Here is a 10,689-nt window from a genome sequence, read left to right on the forward strand (position 1 = left end):
GCTGCAGTTACATCTGGTGGCCACCGAGTCAAAGTGGTGCTACGGAATCGTGTGCTACAGAGCACTTACGTATGTACGCACACACTGCAGTTACACCTAGTGGCCGGGTCGGCTGACCATGGCACTGTGGCATCCTGCGTCAGAGGCCCCAAGCCAAGCAACGGCGGGTACAAAATAAAGAACACAGACAAAGCTAAGCCGCGGCTACCACAAAATTACATTTTTAAAGCGCCTTTCATGCCTGGAGGACATCCCAGTGATTATAAGTTATACATTTAGATGTATCATTATAAAGATGCCTAAATGAAAATCAAACCTTTCAAGGATGAGTGAAAATGCTAAACAAAAGAGAAGGCCAATTAAATGAAACTAAAGAACAACAGCACGGCTGCACTTCAATGCTGAAAGGACTGCACAGCACGCCAAAATGAGTTGCCCACTCAAAGAACAGCATGGCCAAAATGAGTCCTCCCAGATGAGTATAGATAAAGATGAAAATATCTGTGTGTCTGTCTGCGTGTTAATCTACATTCCATATTGGATCCTTTGGTTGCAAGAGTAGCTGCAACCGGTACAGCTAGTAGTAAATAAGTCAAATATCAAACTGAAGTTAGGAAACAGAAAACATGACAAAAAAGTTTCCGCTTTAGTTTACAAGTCTTGTCATAGATAATATAAAATACAATAAAAAAGAGGCACCTAATCCAAGCGTTTATATAAATATGAAATTTTGCAAATATGCTGATATCCATTTATGTTATTCCACACTGAAGCACATTGGAAGTTACTGACTGAGGAAACATGGACACTTCAATATCTGTATTTTGTAGAATAATCTTTCGGAGAAACTACAAGACCTCTTCCTTTACGAGCTCCTCTATAAACTGTCTCCACAATGTCAATCATTTCCTGTTTGTCTTCCATAGGCCAATTAATTTTATTGTTGTTACCAGTGCCCAGATCAATCATAATGTGCTTGTTCCTAGAAAGAAAAATCAACAATTAACAGGAATGATGGCTTCATAACAACCTTTTATTTCAACTTTACGCAGTCTGCAACATTTTCCAAATAAAATAGCTTGCCTTTTCAATTAATTGACTTATTCAACAATTATAAATTAACAAATTATAGTAGTTTCTAAAGCTGTCTTATGACTATTCCATTATCACTCTATTGTAGTGTTGGAGGTGTACTGCATTGTCAGAAGTCCATCCTTTAGTTAAAATGAGGTCCTGTCTGCTTGTTTAGGTGGATGTTATTAAAGATCCCACAGCACTATTCAAAAAAGGTAGTTTCTTGTCCTGGCCAACAATCCCCAGATAAAATCGGTCAGTGAACTTCACAGTAATTCCTGTGAAGCACTGTGAGACATTTTGACAACAGGCAAGGATTATTATTTTTATATCACTTTCAACTAGCAAACTATTCTAGGGCATTATTCCTCTTCTTCGAGCCATATTAAATCAAAATTTACAGCATAGCAATTTAGTTCTAACTTGAAAATGTGTTCATTGGTGATTAATGGAAATGAAGTGGTCTATGGGGCAAATGGTGCAAATTAGATGACTTGAAAGCAATTTAGTAGAAAAAAAACACACGTTTTGCAAACATTCATGTAAGAATGAATAACTTTGAAATGAGTGGTGAGAAATGAAAGCAAAAATCCACAAATATGAAACAAACATCCTGAATTGATAGCACTGTGCTATACTAGCAATGACAGCATCAGCATTTACAGATGCACACTGCACCTCACCAAGCCAGTCAGGAGCCTGGGCGTCTTGTTCGACTCTCAACTGTCCTTTCTCCCCCATATCCATGCCATGACCCGCTCTATCTTCCCTCACCTCTGCAAATTGCCCGACTCCGCCACTGCCTCACCCCTCAGGCCGCCGAAAAACACATACGCATTTTTCACCTCAAGGCTCCTCCTGGACAACCTCCCCAACTGCCCTTCCCCCCACAAGCTCCAGATCATCCAGAACTCTGCAGCTCATTCCTCTCCCACACCAGGCTCTGTAACCTCATCGCCCCCACCCTTGCCTGGTTCCACTGGCTCCCCTTCCCTCAGAGGAAAGAATTCAAAATCCTTGAACTCACTTTCAAGGCCCTCCATGACTTTGCCCCCTCCTGCCTCTCTGACCTGCTAATCCCCTATCAACCTGTCCACTCCCTCCATTTAGCAGGCTCTGGCCTGCTCCATGTTTCCCGCACAACCTGCTACCATCGGCAGCCGGACTTTCAACCTCTGTGCCACCACTTTTTGGAACTCCATCCCACGATCCCTTTAGATGCTCCCACGTTCACTCCCTTGCCTTTTTCAAGGCATGACCAAAGACCCTCCTTTTCGACTGTGCCTTCAGCTGCCCTCCTACCCCTCTGCCGTCCCTCATCCCAACTCTGCCATCCCATGCTTGGGTCCTGATCCCCGACTGTTCAGTGCCTTGGGACTTCCTCCCGACATGAAGGGCACTTTACAAATGTAATTTTGTTGTTGTCGTATACAGTGACAAGTTCATGTACTCAATTCGCCACAAGATAAGCTGTGTATCTCAGCCATGCCATCACAATCCATCATGCTGAAGAGAGTCACCCGACTGCTCTTGTGCAGTCTTAAAAGCTAAGTCCAGCACCTTGGGACGTCCTCCCGACGTGAAAGGAGCTCTATAAATGTAATTTTGTTGTTGTTGTAAGTATAGAGCAGCATTGATGCAAAATTGGGAGCTGCTCTCAAGATCATCCGCTTTGATGTGCATGGCATTGGAAAACAAGTGAAATGGGAGAAAAATCAAGAATATTTATTAGGTAATATGTACTTCTGTGTTTTCTATGCATAAATTACATAAATTATATTAAAAAAACCTCTATAACAAACAGAAGTGTTTATTTTACACAGATTTAACAATTTACTAGTTGGAGGACTCTGGATTGTAAATATTTATGACTTTTGTTTGTGTGCTGTAGTACCTCATCCCTGCCATTGAGTGAAGCCTATTCAGAAAAGAACTGTAACAGTTATTGAACAGCGTCACCCAGCAGCCACAATATGGTACAGGTTCCTAATTATATTTAGCTGAGGGCAACGACTGGTACAGATAATAATTGTACCATCTGATATGGTGAAGGAATTGCTGCAAAGTGTATCATAGAATCATAGAATTATACAGCACAGAAGTAGGGGATTCGGCCCGTCGTGTCTGTGCCGGCTCTTTGAAAAGAGCTCTTCAAATCAATCCCACTCCCCTGCTCTCTCCCCATAGGCCTGCAAACGTGACCTCCCCAAATAATTATCTAAAATTGTAGTGACAATATATTTGTAAGCCATGAAATAAATGGTCAGTCTAATCTGGGGGATTTACTTTAGGCCCAACCATTGGGAAAAACTCACTTTTTGAGAAATGCAATGGAATCTTTAACGTACACTTGAACAAGCAGATGGTATACCGTGGGGTAATGTCTTATCCAAAGAAAGGTACCTTCGACAATACAGCATTGTCAGAGTGTCAGTCTAGACTGTGAACTCAATGTCCAATTGTAGGGCTGGAAGCCACAACCTACTGATTCAAGTGCAAGAGTACTACCAACTGAATCAGGTTGACAGATCTAATCCTTTTTCTTTGAGCTTGGTCTGCTTCTCCCCCTTCCCCCCACAATACTTCTAACTTCCTTTACCAGATGTTACCTCCAATCACTTGTGCTCTCTCCTACCTGGTAGTTCAAGCCCATTCAACATTTCTTTGCCTTTTATTGCCACACTAAATATTATTCTCAACCCCTTTTCAATCCTCTTTCATTTTCCCTCAGTCCACTCCTTCCCTGCCTCAGTTGCATATTCCCCAATTCTTTCCTTCATGAGGAATAGGATTCTCCCATTATCCACCATTCAGAATCTCTTCCAGTGGTATATTCCTCATGGGTTTCTCACCAGCTTGTCATCAGCTTGCTCTCCAATAAAACTACCTCGCTCAAACCGGTCCCATTTTAGCAAATCAGAGGGCCAGTGCAAGCGTTATATTCATCAGCCATGGATTGAGGTAGATCTTAGACCAGAATAAACAGATATTGCATCCTCAAATGTTGACAGATATTAAACTAGGAAGTTTGATTTAAAAAATTGAACTCAAATTTATTAAATTACTTTTCTAATTATCTTGTTTTTATGACTAGAAATACAAAATCCGCTTGTTCTCAGAAACTACAACTTTGCTTACCTGAAGAAAAACATAACTGTACAGGGATCATACAATTCATACATCTTGTTGAAATCTGGTACCTCTGTGATATCCACAAGATAAATAACAGCAAAATTTTTCACCTAGGAAACAAATAACACGATCTAGTTGTAAGAAAATTAAATAAATACCAAATTGATATACAAATATCAGGATTCTTTCACAATTAGTTTTGGGAGCCATGCAAAATTAAACACTTGCATTTCTGTGGGCATCCCATGAAGCATTTTACGTGTTCTGTATTTATCATCAATGCATATTATACTCTGATTTATGGTACATCACAATGTTTCATAACAGAGACCATTTGTATTTATAAACTACCAGCTGTACCCATGGCAGCTTTGCTTGCAACCAAAGAATCCAATATGGAATGTAGATTGACACACAAACAGACTGACACACAGCTCGTCTTTATTAGTATAGATTATTATTAAAATCATATACATAAGGGGAGAGGGGCTAAACTCCAGAGGGGGAGGGGGCTAAACGCCAGCCCAAGGTTAGGCCCCAATTCGAGCCTGAGACTTCACTCTCCCCAGCTAGTCGCTGCTAGGCCACGGGGCGGAGAAACCCGGAAACTTCATGGCCTTACCAAGCCAACCATCACCCACCACCAGGCCAACTCCGACATGTCCCGGTCCAGCCGGAGGCTGCCCAGGAGCAGCAAGAAAAGCAACCAAACGGCTGCCATCAATGCCGCTTGAGACAACTTCCACCTTACCACCGCCATCTTGTTTCCACTGCTTGGCTTTGTCTAAGTGTGTGCATCTGTGCTCTGTGATGCATGATGCCACAGCGCAACTGGGAGTCAGCGCGGCCACCAGGTGTAACTGCTGCATACATGTAACATGTGTGATGAGCTGTTTTTTTAAATATAGACATCATGTCTATGTCAATCGGTTATTGAGTTCTTAGCGGACACACAGATACACGACATTGCGTCTTTATAAGTATAGATATGAAATTTTACCCTACAGTAAAATTATGTTTAACATTTGGCAGTTGATAAACAAATGATAGCTTGGGATTACTGTTACTAAAAGTAGGGCATAAGAGAATATGTGATGCTGAGAATTGGTGCACTGATCCTTAGTATAACAGTAAAAAGATGTAGATTCAATAAGCACATTTTGTAATCTGAGCTGTGCCAAATAAAGGAGGTACCAAGGAGAGAAGGATTCCAAGGGAAAGAACGGGTTGGGAATCATATCTACCTGGGTAATATCTTGCAACCGTTCGCCACAAGGGCAAAATGGGGGTGGGAGAGAGGAAAAGCAAGAAGGTCTTGGAGAAGGCCATCTGCCTGCCTTCTCTACTGTGAAAATGTCCAGATAAGCTGAGGAATGGGATCATTTACTTGAAAAATTAGATAAAGTATAAAATGCTCAAAGATAATATGGAGAAGTTAGTATCAGACCATGCCAGAGAACTCTAAACTAAATGAAAGCCAGTACAATTTTGTAGCATTCTGCATTTACTGAATATTTGCTAAAACCTTGCTCTAATCTTTAACATTTGCACAGGCTCACCTTCTCAGCAATACTATACAGCACCTCATCCATTTTCATACAAGTTGGGTCCCAGTCATGACCAAATCGAATGACTACAACGCGATCCTCTTCTGACAGAATGGCCTGATCCACTTGCCAGCCATTGTGGAGATGCGGTAACATATACGACATCCTGACAATGGACTGTAAAAAGGCCTAAAGCAAAAAAAGGCACAGGATAATTACAGCATTACCACAAACAAAATAATTTCTGCAGTATCGTAAGCAAAATTACTTCTGAACTAGAAAGATGAAAAATTATTCTTCATTTTGGCAGGAGGCTCTGTGCATACAGATATAGTAGCAATGATAAGCAATGATAGTAGCAATGATTTGCTTAGTTTCATAGTTTCAAATCAGTTTCATAGATACCAAGCAGCATGAATAACCAGCAGCTTCTAGGACACTGCACCTATTAAATAATAATAACTGTAAGAATCATTACATTTGGTATAGTGCTTTTCATGCCACGAGGACGTTTCAATGTCAGGATGTACTGAAAAGTGGAGTGACTATAGGTTTTATAGGCGAACACAGTAGCCAATTTTGTGCACAGCAATGTCCCACAAACAGTTATGAAGCGAATGAACAATTTTATTGGGCTGTTAGCCAGGACACCAGTAGAAACACCCTTCTCTTTTCAAATAGTGCCATGGGATATTCAATTACCATTTGAACAGGCAGACGCACTTTGGTTTAACATCTCATTCAAGGGCAGGACATATCCCTGGAATTGCAGTCCCGACGTGGGGCTTGAATCCACAACCTTCTGACTCAAGAGTTGAGATTTCTATCAATTGAGCCAAACTGACCCCAAAAAGCTGTATGGCAAGCTGGTTGGTGATAACGTTGTTAGTATTATGATACCACCTTCTTTTTCTGAATGAAGCAAATCAAGTTGGGGTAAATTCTGTGGGTCCTGGCAGCCCACTAGGACCTCCTTGTTCAAATTGCCATTCTGCACACAAGACTGAACAGCGAGTGTCAAGAAAACTTTACAGCCAATCTTTATCCTGTCCTAACCTGACAAATATGCATACACACAATGCATTCACCTTTCTCTCTGGGCGCTACTGGGCATCAGTCCCACAGATTTTTCCTCCTACCCAGTCTAGGTGGATTAAACCCAGTCGTAGCATTTCATCCACCCATTTTAAGTGCACTTCCAGTGTGAGGAAATCAGTTAACTCATTGAAACCTGGGAGCAAATCTTGTACCACACTGAATTGTTACACTAAATTCAGAACTTCAGAATACAATTCAGAACCTTGTGTTAAAGTTACTCAGTCATACAGACAGATAGATGTGAGTGCAACAGAGTTACATAATAAAATAATGAAGAAACAGGCATGTAGACGATACCATCATATTGAACACATTATGACATGTGCAGAACAGAAGCAATCTGGCAACCAGCAATTTAACAAAGTAATATGGTGTGTATTAAGAGCAGCTTCCTCTTGTCAGCACTCTCATCTGAACAATGCTTTCCCTAAAACAAAAACAGAACATTCTGACGAAGGGTCGTGGACCCGAAACGTTGACTAACTTTCCGTTTTCCGTAGCTGCTGCCTGTCCTGCTGAGTTTTCACGGCTCTCTCTGTTCTTGTTTCAGATTTCCAGCATCTGCAGTATTTTGTGTTTTGTTAATGCTTTTCCTAGCATCATTCACAGATGCTAAAGATCATCAATGGTCATTTACATTTGTAAAGCGCCTTTTACGTCAGGAGGACGTCCCAAGACACTGGACGGTGAGGGATTTGGACACGAGCTGGGGGTCGGGATCATGGAGGGTAGAGGGCAAGAGTAGTGGGCTGAAGGCTCAAAGAGGAAGGTTTTGAGACACGCCTTGAAGGAGGCAAGGGAGGGAGCAAGCCAAAGGGAATGTGGGATGAAGTTCCATAGGCTGGTGTCAGAAAGGCTGAAGGCCCGACCGCCGAAGGTCGGCCGGGGGAAGTGCAGCAGGCCACAGCCTGCTGAGTGGAGAGAATAGACAGATTGATATAGTGTCAGCAGGTTGCCGAGGCAGGGAGGAGCAAGGCTGTGGAGGGCCTTGAAGGAGAGGATGAGTATTTTGAACCCTATTCTCTGGGGGATGGGGAGCCAGTGGAGCCGGGCAAGGGTGGGAGTGCTGGAGTCATGGAGCCTGGTGCGGGAGAGAACACAAGCTGCAGAGTTCTGGATGATCTGCAGTTTATGGAGGGAACAGTTAGGAAGCCGATAAGCAGGGAGTTGGCGTAGTCGAGCCGAGATGTGATGAACGCATGAATGAGACTTTCGGCTGCCTGAGGGGTGAGGCAGTGGCAGAGCTGGGTGATGTTGCGGAGATGGGAGAAGGCAGAGCGGGTCTTGTCAAAGATGTGGGGTAGAAAGGATAGTTGAGGGTCAAGCAAGATGCCAAGGTTCCTGACTGGCTCAGTGGAGTGTGCATCCTTGGATGGTGATGCTGTCAATACCTGTGGAGTGCCAATGAGGAGGGTCTCAAGTCTTGTTGACGTTTAACTGTAGAAAGTTAGCTCTCATCCAGGTCTTGATGTCTGACATTCTATCAGGACAGCAGTGGTCCAGGAGTCAAGGGTGGAGGCAGAGAGCTAGAGTTGGGTGTCATTCACATACATGTGGAAGTTGACCCCATGTCTGCGGATGATGGCACTGAGTGTGTAGATATTGGACCACGGACAGAGCCCTGAGTAACACAGCATTGGATGGTGCGGGGGCTTGAGGAGAAGTCATTTATGGAGATGAAGTGGAGATGGTGTGAGAGGTAGGATCTGAACCACTCAAGGACAGAACCATGAAGGTTGAGGTGAGAGGAGAGGAGAAAGATAGGCGAAAGACCATAACAAAACTAGCAGAGAAGTCAAGGAGGATGAGGAGGCAGAGGAAGTCCTGGTCACAGATGGACAAAATGTCTTTTGAGTGCGACATATCTATATCTATCTGCATCATTCTCCCAATTGACAGGAAGGTGTAAGAAAAGGAAACCACTATTCCTTCATCCTGAATCAAATGTAAGGATTATTATTATCCTTTTTCATTGCAACTTCTATACAGACATCAGTTCAAACAATCACGCCCACAGAATTCCAGTGACTTCAATTTATACTAATATCCTGTGAACATTTCAAGATGTCCTCCCAAAGGCACTATAGCAAATGTAAGGATTATTCTAATAATCTTATTAAATTTCTTATCAATCCATGACTGTTTGTGGGACACTGCTGTGCGCAGTTGGCTGCCGCGTTTTGCCCAGAAATATACAGTCAATTCACTTTACAGTATATTCTGTGAAGCACTTTGAGACGTCTCGAAGATGTGAAAAGCGCTATATCAAATGCAAGGATTATTATTATTAACGCTTTTGGGAAAATATCAATAAGATTATTTGTTTAAAATCCTACTGGTGAGACATCAAAGAATTTAAATTTTTTTGATGATTTCCCATAAAGGGCACGTGACTATCAACTGAAGTGAATTGACTGTATATTGGTGGGCGAAACGCAGCAGCTAATTGCGCACAGCAGTGTCCCACAAACAGTCGTGGATTGATAAGATTGATAAGAAATTTAATAAGCGATTATTAGAATAATCTTTACATCCAACATCCCTGATTGTCCAGCACCGAGATGTCTTTCCAACGTGAAGGGCGCCTACACAAGTGTCACTTGTTGTTGTAGTCAGGACTTTGAACTCACAGTCTTGGCTGACACCCCAACACAGTGTTGAGGTTGTCGGAGTTGCTGTCCTTTGGTTAAGAAGTTAAACTCAGATTCCATCTGCCTATTCACGTGGAAGTTAAAGATTATAAGGAAATATTCCAAAAGAGAAAGGGGTCTCTCCTGGGCAACAATCCCACAAATAAAATTGGTCACTCACTCCATGACTGTTTGTGGGCCATTGCTGTGCGCAAATGGCCACGGTATTTCACTCACAAAATACACAGGTACTCCAGGTTACAAGATATCCTGTGAAACACCGTGTGACACCTCAATGATATGAAAGGCACTATATCAAACGCAAGGATAATTATTGGGAGTTGCCGAACTTTGAATGAAACGGAGCTCCCTCCCATCTGCCCTGTTCAGGTGGACGTTAAAGAACCAACAGCACTAATGGAAAAGAGAACGGTGTCCTGGCCAGCGATCCCCAAACAAACCTGGTAACTCACGCCGCGGCTGTTAGCTGTACATAGCTGTGCACAAACCAGCTGCCATGTTCACCTGCAGAACAGTCACCGACTGCACCTTCCAGCGATAAAGCCATTTCCTCCTGACAGCAGTCGCTCTGTCGTGTAGGAATGAATCAACCTCGTGCACACACCGAGGCCACGAGACAGTCAAGACGCCAACAAACCCCCGTCCCCCTGTCCTCCAGCCCCCTGTTCCCTCCGCTTAAAAGCTGTGCGCCGCCCACTCGCTCCCCAGGCTCGCGTGGGGCCCTCCTCGGTAGAGAAGCGGCTTCACGGGCTTCAGTGCGGGGCCGGGCCCGGCCTCAGAGCTGTGACTAGGGCCGGGCTCCCGGGCCTCGGGATGTGAGTGTGAGCGGCGGCGGCGAACAGAGCCGACGGGGAGCAGCGAGAGCCGCCCGGCACGGCCAAGAGACGAGTTATTTCATGTTCGGGGAAAGTTAACTCACCTTGAGCCCGGGGACCGAGAGAGAGACACACACAGGCCGGGACCAGGACCAGGCCCCGTCACCATGGACACCGCGAGCAGCACGTGATCACGCACTGATCCACGTGACCCACAAATGTCGCCAGGTTGGGCGGCTTCTCGCCCAATTGGGCGGGATTTCGTTGCTGTGAGAAAAGGGGTTAAATTTGCAAAATGGTGTTCCTTTTTTTGGTTTTGGGATTCGAAGACCTGTCCTTACGCAGTTCCAAATGGACTGACCTAAATTAGTC

General features: G+C 43.7%; 1 protein-coding gene across 1 annotated transcript; it reads right to left on the reverse strand.

Annotated features, from left to right (window-relative positions):
- Positions 1–701: 701 nt before the first annotated feature.
- Positions 702–10,486, reverse strand: txnl4a (thioredoxin-like 4A). Its single transcript, NM_001292326.1, is given in 4 exon segments — positions 702–982; positions 4,213–4,316; positions 5,766–5,942; positions 10,422–10,486. Coding segments are annotated over 3 exon segments (429 nt in total). The 5' UTR covers positions 5,919–5,942; positions 10,422–10,486; the 3' UTR covers positions 702–810.
- Between the last annotated feature and the right edge of the window lie 203 nt (positions 10,487–10,689).

Source organism: Callorhinchus milii, unplaced genomic scaffold (assembly GCF_018977255.1).
Source record: "Callorhinchus milii isolate IMCB2004 unplaced genomic scaffold, IMCB_Cmil_1.0 Scaffold2, whole genome shotgun sequence".
NCBI lineage: Eukaryota > Metazoa > Chordata > Chondrichthyes > Chimaeriformes > Callorhinchidae > Callorhinchus > Callorhinchus milii.